At 36.8% G+C, this 15,195-nt stretch overlaps 1 protein-coding gene across 4 annotated transcripts; it reads right to left on the minus strand.

The window, feature by feature from the left end:
* Positions 1-1,046: 1,046 nt before the first annotated feature.
* On the minus strand, positions 1,047-14,851 carry LOC128015414 (inositol polyphosphate-4-phosphatase type I A-like). Of its 4 annotated transcripts, none has more exons than XM_052599229.1 (9): positions 14,345-14,851; positions 13,305-13,340; positions 11,596-11,768; positions 10,819-10,942; positions 10,352-10,619; positions 10,090-10,187; positions 9,862-9,974; positions 8,588-8,742; positions 1,047-6,575 (listed from the first exon to the last, which is right to left on the minus strand). In XM_052599229.1, the coding sequence occupies exons 1-9, from the start codon at positions 14,541-14,543 to the stop codon at positions 6,395-6,397; spliced, it is 1,347 nt and encodes a 448-aa protein (XP_052455189.1). In that variant the 5' UTR covers positions 14,544-14,851; the 3' UTR covers positions 1,047-6,394. The 4 variants fall into 4 exon arrangements, with proteins under 4 accessions (XP_052455189.1, XP_052455192.1, XP_052455191.1 ...); XM_052599232.1 differs by having other exon boundaries at positions 14,504-14,848; XM_052599231.1 differs by having other exon boundaries at positions 1,047-2,446; positions 14,345-14,814.
* Positions 14,852-15,195: the final 344 nt, after the last annotated feature.

Genomic DNA, 15,195 nt, shown 5'->3' on the forward strand with positions numbered 1-15,195 from the left:
TAAACATGGACAAAGTTTCAAAAATTAAGTTGTACATTTGAAGGAGTATTTTTGTTCCAAAAAGTTTTTTTCGAGTATGGCTCTGTGTGACGTTAGATGGATCGGAATTGCCGGAAGAGCGCGCGCTCCTGTATAGCAGAGCACTGAGAGGCTGAGCACAGCCTGATCAGAGCGAGAGCGTTGCGAAAAGTCACAAAAGAAGTGTGTTTTTGGTTGCCAGGGCAAGACAACCCTGCACAGATTACCAAAAGAGAAACAGCATTAAGGGACCAGTGGATGGAGTTTATTTTTACAGAGCATCAACGGAGTTGTGCAAGTGTTTTTGTGTGTTCCCTGCATTTCGGATTGCACGTCGTTTATTTCTTAAGGATGATGCAATCCCAACGGAAAAGGGTCACAATTGTGTGTTGGAACCACATGCGGTGAGTAAAACTGCTTCAAATATCTCTGTGTTGTTAACTTAGCTATCAGCGTAAGCACATCAAGTAAAAAACATGCGATGTTGTCATCAAACTGCACTTTCCACATGTACAGCTTAAAAAAAAAAAAAAAAAAAGAGGACATAAAGTGGAACTTAGTCATTTTCCAAAACCGCTAACCAAATATATACAGTTTCAGTACATACCACATAGCATACCGCCTTTGCTGATGCTGCTCTTGTTAAATTTCAGCCTCTGGATCTGTGTCACAGCTTCCACATGCTCTCAACTCAAAATCCTACTGGCGCTCGTGATTCTTTAGCTCCGCCCACACGCCACGCCTCTAGGCGCTCGTGTTTTTCCGGGAAAAATCGGTACAGACTATCTTTCTCTTATAAATATAATAAAAATAAAGACTTTTTGGAGTTATGCAGGATGCAGTACTACTCTATAGATACTCAAGATTAACAGGATATTGAGTGAAAACGAGCATTTCACCCCCCCTTTAAGGAAGTATTTTGCATTTTGCATTGTATTAGCATATATTTATTAGATATTTAACCAACATGCACAGAGACAGATATACTGTTTCCTGATAAAAAAAAAAAAGTACACAAGAGATGTCAATAGTATTATATTTTCTCTTTAATGGCATCAGTTATTGATGACAGCATTTTAATACAGCAGAATTCTGTTTTAGACAGACATATCTAAGAAGGCATCATAAAAGATATAAGATTATTACCGTAAAAAGAAATAAATACAAATCAAGATCAATCCAAAAATCCGTGAACATATCTCTCCTAAATAACATTGTATAAACATACAGTAACTGAAACAACATCGCTATAAAAAATGAGAAATTATAACCGTGATATGTATGGCAAAATAACTTTTAACAAAACATTTGCACAACTGTAACAGATTCACATTTGCACAGTCAATTTCACAAGTGCCTAGTACTATTCTGTACTCTCTCAATGTACCTATATTCCATGTATGAATGTACCTCCTGTTAAAGCAAGTACAGCACAAAAAAACAGCATCACCTATGAGTCGTTGCTGGAATCTGAACACAGTGATACACTGATCTCACACCGCCTTTAACATTTTCTACGCTCCACAGAAGAAACGTGCCAGAAGTTCATTCTTCTTACTTGAAGAGGGCTTTGTATTCATAAAGGACACCCTCAAAGTTAAAGCAACTGAGAGGATGGACATGCATGATCAATCTGGATGTATGAGGTTAAAAAAAAAAAGAATAAAACACAACGCTAACCTAAAAAAATGGCTGGTTTATTTTTCAACCGTTCTCCTGCGGGTCTATGGGAGGATGGAAAATGAAACTTGAAAATGGTGGAGCATCAGTGTACAAACACCACAGGAGAGGGATAAACAAGGCAAGAAGAGTCAGGTGACAACTCTAAGCCATGACACTGAATACTGTAATGCTGCAGTAAGTGTTGCTTAAACTACAGTTTGCTATTGATGGTCAAGTATACAATATGAAATACAGCATAAATGTCTAAACTCCCCACTATGCATAAAAGTCCAAGATTCCGAAATATCTAGCCAAAATGACTAAACCCTTCATTGCGCATTATATAGAGCCAAGAAGATAAAATACAGCATTGCATGTGTGTATATGTGTGGTGATATTGGGCTTATGAAAGAACTGGTCAGTCTGCAACTACTAATACAAATCAATGCAGTCAACCTTTTCAATTCTAACTCACGCTTGAGATGCAAATGTGCAGTAACTATCGGTGGAAATTGAAATATCCTATGCGTTAAGCGGATTTACTGTAGCTTAGTTTGAAAAAGAGAAGAATGTGCAGGACTTGTGTAACATCATAATTAATGATCCAACTGTCTTATAGCTAACCAAGAGTCATCAAGTATCCACTTTTCCGAAAGTGCCATCGGGAGGTCTGTAATGTTTAGGAAAGGCCTTCAGCTGCAGACAGTTAAAGGCATACTTGCGACATCCAACGTTCTTCATGGTATTCTCGCGGCGGCAGCCCTCACTGGCAGGAGAAAGGGGCGGGATTGAATGTGTGGAAACAAGCAGAAAACAAACAGAACATGAAGCCATGTTTAGAAAAATTACGAGCAAAAATTAGCACAGCCACAAAAAAAACGGCAGCAGACATTTCAACAGTGTTATGAGCATGAGTATTTTGGGTGAACACAGAATGAGGGTGCAAAAAAAGCAAGTCATCAACATAAAAAAAGGCTGAATAAACAAACAAACCAAGTTACAATACAGTTAACATGAGTTGAAAATGATAATGTAACATCCCTCTGGGCATAAGAGAAGTGGGTCACTAAAAGTTCACTAAAGTAACCAAAATGGTAGCACACAGGCAGTTAATGCTCTGATAAAATCTGACGGAAATTTACATAAATCATTAAGATCAGAAGGCTACATTGGTTGTTTATTATGGTATGGTAAACAACTGTATATGGTAAATAATCCTAGTCCAACTTTTGCATGTTTTTTTTTTTTTTACATATAAAAGATATACTTTCAAAAATGTGATTTCACCTAAATATCTTCGTAATATCCAAATAACAACAATCAAGTAATTCAATTAAACATATTTAGTAATACAGCTGTAATAATGTAAATGTAAATGATGTCAGTTTGCATGTTCTGGAAAGATTTACAGGAGTAGGCTTTTGTTTACCAAACTGATCAATTAGAAATGAAAGCGTGCAATCTGTCCTTCTCATGTCGTTCCAAACCCATACGACTGACTTTCTTTCATGAAACACAAAAGGCGAAATTCTAAAGAATGTTCATGCTGAAGAGTCATATGAAAAAACTGTATGGAAAATAGTAGCTTGGAGACTCTGCTAAAATTATCTTTTAAATTCCACTGCATAAAGAAACACACTAAGGTGCATAAATGATCACATAATTCTCCTTTTTGCATTTATAAATGCTGTAAGAAGCATAAAAACAACACTCCATATTGTATATAAACTTTCTAAAATAGGATTCTATTTTTCTGAGAATTAAAGTTGAATAAAAACAAAAGACCAAACCTAACCATCCGCAAAACTATTCCCTATTTCAAGATATTTATTTATTTCTCAAAACATTCACCAACATAGTCCATCAATTAAAACTAAGAAACTTCTCTCTAAAACTAGGGCTGCATAATTAACCTAAAAACCTTTATTCACAAATAAATCAAGAAAAGCATCTAGTACAACATTGTTTTAGAAAGTTTTTTTTTTTTTCGATTGAACATTGTAACCAATCACAAACATGTATGTTGTGTGAATCAGTCACATTTATTCTGTAATAACCAGTATTTCTGTTTTAAAATACATTTTATCAAGTGAAATTCATAACAGATAACAATATCATGGGAAATACTCATAATAATATTTGAATTTTCCTCATAATGCAGCCTTACCTAAAACCAAGGCTCAAAATGTAAAACAATCATACTTAAACTGAGATCAATCTTTAAATTCTATTCATTTAAACCGAGCAATGACATCCAGCTAAACTGAGACTGTCTCTATCTAACCTAGGTCACCAAAACCTTTCTCAAACTTGCTGTATAAGATGTAATCTCAGAAAACAGCTAGAAACATTATCCATCATGATTTAAAACATACAGGGAAAAGACTAGGCACATCTCTGACATTTTAAAGCAAACTTAGCAAAAACAGACTCTCAGAATTGCAACATCATTATAAATAAATGAATGGAGATATTTTGAGACAGTCGTTTTCTTTAGTGGGTCAGTTGAAATGCACACTTTTCTGTAGCCTGGTGAGGGTTATTTTTTTAATACATAAAGTTCTTGTATTGGGCAGCATTTCAGAGCATGTAAGATCAAGCAGTGATAACTTGTAAACAGCAGATGTACTGGCCGTTGAATGTGGCCAGACATTTTTACAAAGCACAGAGAGGCCATTTCTAATTTGGCACAAACGGAAGCACAATTAAACCGAGTCCGGTCAAATTATCTAATTTCCCATCATTATGGTAAACCTTTACATATTAAATATATTTTTACATATAAAGAAAGGGAAGAAGTCTGATGATTTGCAGCCTGTATGCAATGGTTAGGAAATAAAGTGATTCGTTTTGGTAAAAGAACATACATTCTGTTCATCATTACTGCATAAGTGCCTTTACTTAAAGCAACATGTGGATAGTCTTGGTATCTAAACAGATACACCTTAAAAGACTGTTCCAGATTTGAGAAAGCAAGAATTCAACCAATGCAATCTAGCAGATCGTTAAACAGAGAAATCTGCAGTGATGCACTTAGAATGAAAGCTGTACATGGTTGTACTTTCACATTTTTACATTTTACTCCATAGACTTTCACTGTTAGTGCATTAATGTAAATAAGGTTGTTTGTTTTAAAAAATTGAGAGACAAATCGAAATGATTTTGTAATCGTTTGGATGCTTTAGATGTGATGTGATCTTGTGTTGAACCTGGAACATTTCTTTACACAAAATACCCATTAAACCTATTGCCAAGTACTTCCTTGTCAGCTGACAGTGGAAACCTCTTTATAGACATGAAACAAAATCTCAATGAAGAGTAATTATCAAATGCATATTTCGATATCCCTGACTAAAAATACAATCTTATTTGGCCAATTTGAATGGTGTCATTGGAAAGGCTGCAAACAGGTTAGTGCAGACCAATCTTGGTAAAAGAGCAACATGTGTTCTTCCAGCTAAACATGGGAAGACATGAACACACTTAACACCCTAAAGTGCATTATATTTTTAAAGCAAGTGCAATGATAGTTGAGATTAGCTTTGGCAAGGCCTTAGCTTTGCATTTAGACACATGGAAGACGCAACAAAATCGATCACAAAAATCACTAGAAAATTCCATGGTACTGTTACAGAATAACAATATCTCATTATAGAGTGCAACGGTCAGGTTCTGGAAGTAAAAATAGTTTCATTTTCTCCATCGGGAAATTTATTTTTAATGATGACTTATAACCCTTTAAAGACAGAAATACTGTGAGTTTCAAGATCAAATGATATATACTTTTGCAGAAGCCATCTGTTCATATATAAAAAAAAAAAAAAAACAAGACCGCAACAGCTGAATTCATTGGGAAAACTGTAATGCCATTGATTCTGTACAAAAATTGGTGGCAAGCAATTTAGTTTTTATAGTGATAGTCATTTGCAATGCTTAATGGGATTGTAGTTCTTTCCCAAACTAAATCTGTTAAGCATACAGTTTTGAACCTTCATATTTTTTTCCAATTTCAGAATACATATTTTTCCAATTTTATGTTTATGGTGTTGTGATTCACCTTTTAGCTGTTTCATTTGGTACATGGCTTATAACATTTTAACAAAAAATTACAAAATAATAATAATAATGATAATAATAATAAAAATCCCTATGGAAAAAAAATGGAGTGAAAAAAAAAAAAAAAAACCTTCCAGAACAAACACAGCTGAAAAAGGGTGCAGGCACTAATGCACTCTATTATATACATATTGAATTAACCACTAGCACACTATGTGAATATGCCTAAAAATAGTTTGTTATAATAACACAAATAAAACAGTTCAATATTATAAGAATAATTAGCATTGAATAAATAAACCAATATCTTAAATATATATGCATATCTATTTTCACCATACCCTTTAAAATAATCAAAATATTTATAATATGTCACAAATTATTGTACAAACTTTTCTCATCCATGATTACTTAAGGAGAGAGAGAGAGAGAGAGAGAGAGAGAGAGAGAGAGAGAGAGAGAGGTAAGGCAGAAATGAATACCAAGACCTTTAGAATGGCTGTTAGAAGAGCTGAATCAACCAGAAAGAACTCAGCATTGTCTGCACACAGCTCCTCACCCAGAGGAGGAAGAAACAGAAAAACAGAGAAAGGAAGTGCTGAGACAGCCAAAGCGAGGGAGAGATAGAAAGCAAAATGGATAAAGGGGGTCTCAGGGCTCAGCTGCAGCGGAGTTTGGCCAGCAGGTAGGCTATGCTGAGGAACACCCAGACGATGAGCAGGTTTGGGCTCAGGGCCAGAAGGGGCAGAGAGTAGAGGAGACTGGGGTCCAGCCTGAAGTCACGTATGGGCAATAAGCCGCTCAGGTTCTTCTGAGTTACCCCCTCCCTGGTCCCAATGCTGCAGAGAGGGGCAGGGATGGAGGGAGTGGTGGCAGGGGCCAGACAGGACAAACAGAATGGGGCGACACACACAGGATGTGGTGACGTGACCGTTGTGGTGGTTCCAACATTACAGTAAAAATGAAATGAAAAATGAATTGCAGACATGATGAAAAGGTGTTGAGTGGAATCAATCCGTCAGAAATGGATGTAAATCCAAGACAGAAAACAGACAATGTGAATTAGGAAAAGAAATACAGACACAGAGAAGGGAAGGAGAGAGAATACAGAAAGAGAAAATCAAGAGTGATGTTCTGCATCTTTGCCATTTAAAGTAAAGAAAGATAGAGAGATGCCTTCTGCATGTTGGACAGAAGGGGGCGTATGTAGGGCAGCTGCTGCTGTCAGCACTGGGCCGTGCAAATTAAGCGTGATGCATCCTCCCAGCATGCAACAGGCCAACAGAGCCATCATAACAAACCAACTGCAAACATAAATACAATCTTGCGTACGGTATCTCTTTGTCTAGTAGGAGATACATTTGTTTTGTATCCAGGCTTAAAGCAAGGTGCCTTTTTGATAGACTGCTGGCTTTCATTGAGATCATTTATTTGCAGTCATTCAATCTCTCTCACACACACACACACACACACACACAGGACAGCAGCACAGCGCAGTGGCAGACCATGCACAGTGCATTGTGGGCAATACTTCACCTTAACATCTAATTTATTAACTTTGGTTGATGAATTAGGTATTATGAATTAACAATGAAGAACTGTTTTTACAGCATTTATTCGGTAACACTATTTTAAAAGAACCAATTCTCGCTATTAATTAGTTGCTTATTAGCATGCATATTACCATCATATTGGCTGTTTATAAAGCACATATCAATGCCTTATTCTTTATGACTGTATTTTAGATCCCTTAATCCACTCCATACCTAAACTTAACTACCTTATTAACTATTAATAAGCAGAAAATTAGGAGTTTGTTCAAGGAAAACTCTAATTTAGGTTAATGTTAATTTGTAAATTTAATATTTTTTACTTTTTTTTAAATACTTTGATTTTGTTCAATTACTTTTTAATATTGTTGGATCACAATAAACCAAGTAATGTTAATTAATACAAATCATAATTTATATTAGTTTACACCGTACAAAAGTCAATAACATTTTAATAATTTTTTGTCTTTTGAAGTCTCTTATTCTCACCAAGGCTGATTTTATTTGAGAAAACATACAGTAAAAATAATGTTGTGAACCTTTTTTTTAATTTAAAATAGCTTTATATATATTATGTGTGCGGTCATAACACTTATTATCCTGTAGGCTATAGCCTGTTTAAGTAATTAAATATAAAGGGGCGACGCATTTACTACTTTAAAAAAAATGCGGTCAGGAAGCGGGTCGGGTACAATATTTTCTTTTTTTGCGGTCCGAGTTGTTAGTTGAAAACGTCGGTCGGGTGCGGGTTGTTTAAACATTGACCTGCGCATCACTGGTGTTTAATGAGACTGTATAAAACAGCAACACAACCTTTCTGTACTCATCTAGATCTGGCCTTTAGACTACACAGGAGACAAGAGGAGAGAATTATGGGACAAAGCCGCAAATTCATACTCTTATTTATAAGCACTGAACATCTGGCAAGCAGACAGCCAAAGAAATCAGCAAATTCACAGTTTCAGCATTTCCTCACACTATACAGGAGCAATTTAGTTGTGTTCATGCCTCTTGTACAGCATGGAGAGAAGGGACAAAAGATGGAAGTGTGAAGTGGAAAGGAACAAACACTCCAAACAAGTGAGTAAATATGAAAGTAATGAACATATTAGGCCACATAAGCCACAGAGAAACGAACTGCAAATACCAAGAAGCTGCAAGCAATGAGGGATGATGCACTGGAGGGGATCCTTCACACAGAAAGAGAAAGGAAGAAAAGAGAAAAAGAAAAAGAGGGAGGCGCATCCCCAAGCGTGTGATGCTTATGAATTGAAGTGCAGGTAGTTTTTCAGGTGTCTTACCTGCGCATGCAGTCGAGGGCCTGGGTGAAGACCTGCGGGGCCATGCCATGCTCGTGCTGCAGGATCAGACACTGCTCCAAAGTCACTGACATGGCAGTGCGGTCTTTGGCGCTTTTACAGCTGGTAAAACGCACTCCATTCAGGCGCCGACAAATCTGAGTGTGAAGGGGCACAAATATTGTGTTACAGCCAACTACATATTCACACTTATTCAAGTTGGGCATTCAAGTGTCTTTTTAAAATGGAAATAGAACCACTTAAAACATATTAAATGCAAACTCTGTTGGTACTGTGCTGAAAATATTTTAGTTTGATTCATATGTTCATTTGCTATTAAGGGTGCACCAGTTAACTCAGTGGTTCTCGATCCTTTTGACTTCAAGGTCCCTCATGATCCAGCAAAATTTCTGAAAGTGTCCAATATTGGCTCTTAATAAGTAATGGGCGTAATGTTCAATAAACAAATCAGAGTGTCATCTCCCATTCCCTTTAAGAGCGAGATGCACTCGCACCATGGCGGATCGCTATTAACATGGTGGAATTTGTTGGCGGAAAAGCTGAACGCTTCTCAAGCGAAGAAACCGATCTGCTCGTGCACGAAGTTAAAGCGTGCGAGCAGATCATCTACGGGACAAGCAGGAATCCACCAAAGCTTCCCGAGGTGAAGGCAGCATGGGATGAAGTAGAATTTCATTCATCATTATAAGTAGTAATAGGCTGAATACATGCAATGACTATCCATCGTTATATTTTTATGTTTATGTAGCCTACACAATAATATTCTTTTACACTGTAAATCCTTTTGTTTTTAATATTTTAATATTTGTACAAGCATTACACCTATGTGCATGAAGCTGTAGCAAAATGCATTAATCCAAATTAGATTTTGTAAAACGACGACTTCTATTGAAGTGTTATTTGACTTTTTTTCAGGGTTTTATTTAGCTTTTTCTCTGTCTTACTGTACAATAATGAAGTGATAAAGATAATTGCTGTGATTTCACCTCACAACAAAACCACATTTAATATTTCTATTTTCAGAGGTGTCACTACAAACGGAGCCAAATTAGATGTTTTTGCAATTAAACATGGATTCTACTGTATTTCGGACATCACAACGATGTTAACTAATGTTTTTTTTTTTTTTTTTTTTTTTTTTTTATAATGAGAATAGACTTAAATGAAATCAACACTAAATGGGTTTGATCAATTCTTTGATTATAATTTAGTTGTTTCACCCTTTATTGTGTCAAATTAAGTAGAAGAACTGTTACCTCTGCAGCCTGCCACAAGATGTCTACATTTTTATTTTTCCTAGCATGAACATTTTGACCAAGGAACCGCAACAGCTCTGGGAGACACGTCTGACTACGTGAGCGAGGAAGACCTATGAAGAGACAGAAAATTTAAACCAGAGTGACTTGCATAATCCAAATCTTGCAATAATTTATTTTTTATTATGTAGAGAGGGTAAAAAAAAACGAGAGTGCGTGATGACTTACAGTCGTCAGGTAAAACCTCTTTGAACTGCTGGTAGTAAGAACTAAGACGTGCCAGGCTCTCCACGTTGATGAGCTCCTGAAGCGACGTGTCTCCAAACCTACGACACAAACATTTTGAATTCCCTTAAGATTTCTTCAATATGAACACAAGTGTATGCCAAACTGAAAAAGAGATAATATAAAACAAACAATTATGATATCATGTTATTTGTTGATGTTATGCAAGCACTCTTGAGAGGTGTTTTACATAACCAGGACTCACTTCTCGGCGAGCGTTTGCTGCTCGTTGATGCCCACGTTGAACAGCACCGGCTGTACCCGCAGCAGCATGCCGTTCTGGATCTCCCTTGGCAATGCATCAAACATGCTTCCCGGGAGCGGGATGCGAACATTGAACCCATCTCGGTTTCCAGTGATCACAGGCAGCATGTCGGGGGAAGAGGTAGAGATGGCCTGTGTCACCTTGAATGTCACATTCCGAAGGTCCATTATTCCTATGTTCATGTCCTCTAACATGGCTAACTCCTCTCCTGGGAAACATACACACAACAAAGCAAAATCACTGGATCCATTGTATGTTTTAAAACAGAGTGCTTTACTCACATAGGAATAATGAAGAAGAACTGTGCCCTAAATGAGTTTATATAACAAGTGCTTTGATTCAGTGGTCACTGTGTATCCAGGTGCAAAGTATGGGCATACTATAATGTGTGTAAAGTGTCTGTTTACCGTAAGTACTTAATAGGCACTCGAACTGAGCAAGCAGACCGATAGTGTACAGCTGTCTTAGGAAACCATCATCACGGAGACAGTTTCTCAGTTTGATGATGAAGCCACAAATTAGTGCTGTGAGCTAAAGAGAGGCAAAAAGACATAGAATTACAGAAAACCACGCGTAGAGGAACAGTTCACCCAAAAATGCCATTAAGACATTTCAAACCCAGTTACTCCTCATGTTCTTCCAAAGCTGTACAACTTCTGTGAATCTTCAACACAAATGAAGATATTTTTAATGAAACCGAGATTTCGGTCCCTTCACACACAAGTCCTTTCATCCAAAACTTTGACACTATGAAAAGTTCATAAACGCATTGTAAAATAAATCCATTTCAATCAAGCAATTTGATCAAAGTAATCTCTATTGTACATAAAACTTTATGTCTACATAAAACTGACACATGTAAATATCTGTACATTCATTAAAACAATTAAATGTAAATAAAAGCCTAAATGAAATCCATTTATCATATAAGCAACATTTCTCTTCAGGAGACTTGAGTTAACTGCTCGATTCATTTGAATTTCTTTTACACGCTCTTTATAAACTTTTTGAATCAAAGTTTTGAGTGAACTGACTTTCAATTCAGTAACAGACATCTCAGAGGTTTTATTAAAAATACCTTCATTTGTGTTTTAAAGATGAACCAGAGTCTTCTAGGCTTGGAGAGACCAAGATCGAGTAAATGATTTTTAAGCGTTCACTAATGTGTGTGTTTTAGAACTAACTGTCTGGCAGAAGACCACGTCTCTGCGGAACTGCAGGTTGAGGTCCATTGCGATGGTGGGTGCGCTGTCTTGCATGAGCAAGAAAACCATCGACTTCTTGGCTTTGTCACTCATCATGGCCACACACTCAGTTAGGGTCGTCAAGAGGGGATACAGAGCCTCGCTCCACTCACCTGACACACAGAGAACCTGCTGCTATTATCTTTATTAAACATGACATGTTCATGTTCTCTAAAATCTCATGTTTGACTTCAAAGACCCCATAAAAGTTTTGTAAAGTTTTGTTGCTTTTAGTCTGTGTATTAATCCAATACGAACAATTCTGTAATCATTTACTCACCCTCCTGTCGTTCCAAAACCATTAGACTTTCATTTATCTTTGAAAAACAAGGAAACGGCAAGGGAACCTGAAAGATTTTTGTCCCTCAATTGAAATTCCATTCCATCAAAGTTTCAATGTAATTAAAGAAATAGTAAAAGTAATCTATAAGAATCGATTAGATTAAGCTCAACAAATAAATGGAAAACTGAAGCTTGCGCAGTGTGTGAGAACCAGTGAAGTCAAGTTTGAAGAACCAATGAGGTTTGACCTTCCGTTTACCCTTTGATGTGCTTATGTATATAATCAATGTTTACATGTGAATAAAAGACTACATTAAAGTGATTCATTAAAGCGTCTCTTTAGAAGGCTTGATTAGAAGGCTTAAAGAGCCACACAGATGGGAAATCAAAAATTACCTGTATTGCAGTGTATGATGTAGCTGTCCATCAGTGTAAACAATGTGCAAAGTAATTAAACCAAAAAGTACACGATTTATAAAGTTATTGGCTTCTAAAGTAAGGAGTCGACTCTGAATCGCTGAAACGAGTCATTATAGATTTCAAATCTTTTGCCCATCTCTATGTACGTCACTAGGAACACTTCGCATAATAATCTCCTCCTACCGTCTTGGGAGAAACGGAACTCTGACTTCAAACTGAAGCGCGCGGCTTGAATACGCACACACAGAAGAAAAAAAGAGCGAGACTGTTCAAGTTTTTTTTTTTACTGTTTGCTTTGCGATGAGAGGAATAAGACATAATTCACCCCAAAAAGATGCTAACACATTGTTTACCATGAAGTTGTGTGCAGAACAACCAATCAAACCTGACTATGTCAGTTGACCAATCAGAACACAGTATGCTATGGAAAGGTGGGGTTTAAGGAAACTGAATCTTTTGAACAGCTTCGTGCGAACCGTTTGGGGATCTCTGAGAATTGAGGTAATTTTAAAATTATATTTTGACAAAATGACAATGTTTTTTAACCTTGGATGGATTTAAACCTATTATACAGGACTTATAAACAGTGATAGGAAGCTTAGAATTTTCATCTTACTGGCTCTTTAATTAAAAAGCTTGATTCATTCGATTTACATTTTGTAATTTTTTTTAACGACCTTAAGGTTTTGGGGAGACAAAAATCTCTCAAGTTTCATAAAAAATATATTAATTTATGTTTTGTAGATGAATTAAAGTCTTGTGGGACTGGAACGACATGACTGAATTTAAAGGTAGCCTAACCAAGGACACAGAGTTCAGAAAACTCTAGCAATGACAAGTTTACAAGAAACACCATTAAAAAGGATGAACGACAACAAATGTGACATAAAAGTGAACACTTATTCAGCACAAGCGCATAAGCCTAAGGGAGGGGGAGGGGCTCTTACCTGGGTAACTCTCCTCTCCATTGCTGCTGCTGCCATCTAGAGGGATGGAGGTGCAACATGCAACAGTTAACTTAGCGAGTGCGACTAACATAGCACACGCAGCTCACAGACAAAGCACGCAACATAAGAGAACCGCTAATTTAAACAGCAGATTAAACAGCAGATTAAACAGCTACTTTTCCACTCAAATTCAAAGTGGAATCTTGCAAAGGATGGTCTAGAAATAATATGCAAGTAATATTCACAGTTGCCTGGCAAGCTAATGATTTTATAGTCATTACACAATGTAAAAGACAACTGTAAATCACAGCATGCTGGCACTGCCAAGTGTCTAACTGGCACAGACAGCCTGCAACAGAGAGACAGCCTGTGAGCCTGTTGAACAGCCAGCCAATCAAACGAGACCCGGTCACGTGTTCACAGTAGGCAAATATGCTGGGTCAAACAACAGAATGTTCCATCAACAGAGAGTCACACAGTGTCAACACACACTTATTAACATAAACGGTGGAATGCACTTGGATGTCAGTTTTATCCACACATTCATATTCCTTTGTTTTGGCAAAAAGTAAACAAATATACACACACATTATTAGACTGTTTTAAATCAGACACATACACAACGATGTACCATAGATACCTACGTCAAGATGATGAGGTGTAGTATTAGAAATAATGAGAGAAGAATTTCAAGCCACAGTCAAGTTAACATAATATTAATGCTTGTTGCTATAGCAGCATGCAAACCTGTTTGAAGATGAACAGGTGACAGGGTTTGTGAAAAACAGAGATTGAAAGTGTAATAACTAGAAATAGAAAGAAGAAATGAGTATTTTCATGTTAGTGTGTATTCCACTATGCAAATATAAGGGACAAGCAAGTAGACAGCAGAAAAGCAAAAAGAAATAATACAAATATAAGACTCTGCCTACTAGACTCCATGCTGTACTCAAAAATATACCAGAGAGAGAGAGAGAGAGAGAGAGAGAGAGAGAGAGAGAGAGAGAGAAGGAGTGAACAAGACAGTGAAAGGCACCTACATGCATGCGTTTCTGCATTAACAGGACATGCAGGGTTCAGATCGGGTGGTGAAGATGAAGGTGACGATAGTGAAGGTGACTGCTGTTGCGGTTCAGGGATCGAGAAAGGCTCCTCCATGCAGACAGGGTTGATCCAGAAGGCTTTTGTTTTCCCATTACCTTTCTTACTGGTGCCACTTTGCAGGTCAGTCTGGAACATGTCCTCACTGCTGCTGCTGTGCAGACGCTCTCTCTGCAGCAGTTTATCCACTCGCTGGATGATACACTCTAGACTTTTGTCAACATTACCCCACACCTTTTCCTGTAACAAAGAAACTGTTTGTATAAAGTACAAATTTTGGGCACAAAAACAAGCATTTAAACATTTTTAAACCGAACGATGCACTCAGATTTCTGTCCCACATAATTTTAACACTTAAAAAAAATTCATGACAACACAGTAAAAGTAATCCATCGGAATACAATGTATTTCTTTAAGACACAATCACTTTATATGTTGAAAATATTGGGCTTTTATTTAAACTGATTAATGTGAAAAGTTGTGTATTTGCTATGTTTTATGAGTAAGACAGTGAAATAATGCATTTTTATAATAATAATGTTTATTATTTAACATTTGTTGGGGAGTATTTTCTTTATCTGGGTTTTAAGTTTCTTCATCTGGTTTTCAATAAAATTTATATTTAGTAAACCAGATTAACCTAAACCAAAACCTGATTAAATTGATAAACTGATCAAATCTTTTAAACACAGACAGACAGACAGACAGACAGAACACACACACACACACACACACACACTTCAGTTTTAGATGCTGTTCTTTTTATCTTTTTATTTAGGGCTGGGCGATA

The sequence above is a fragment of the Carassius gibelio genome, chromosome A6, assembly GCF_023724105.1.
Source record: "Carassius gibelio isolate Cgi1373 ecotype wild population from Czech Republic chromosome A6, carGib1.2-hapl.c, whole genome shotgun sequence".
Classification (NCBI taxonomy): domain Eukaryota; kingdom Metazoa; phylum Chordata; class Actinopteri; order Cypriniformes; family Cyprinidae; genus Carassius; species Carassius gibelio.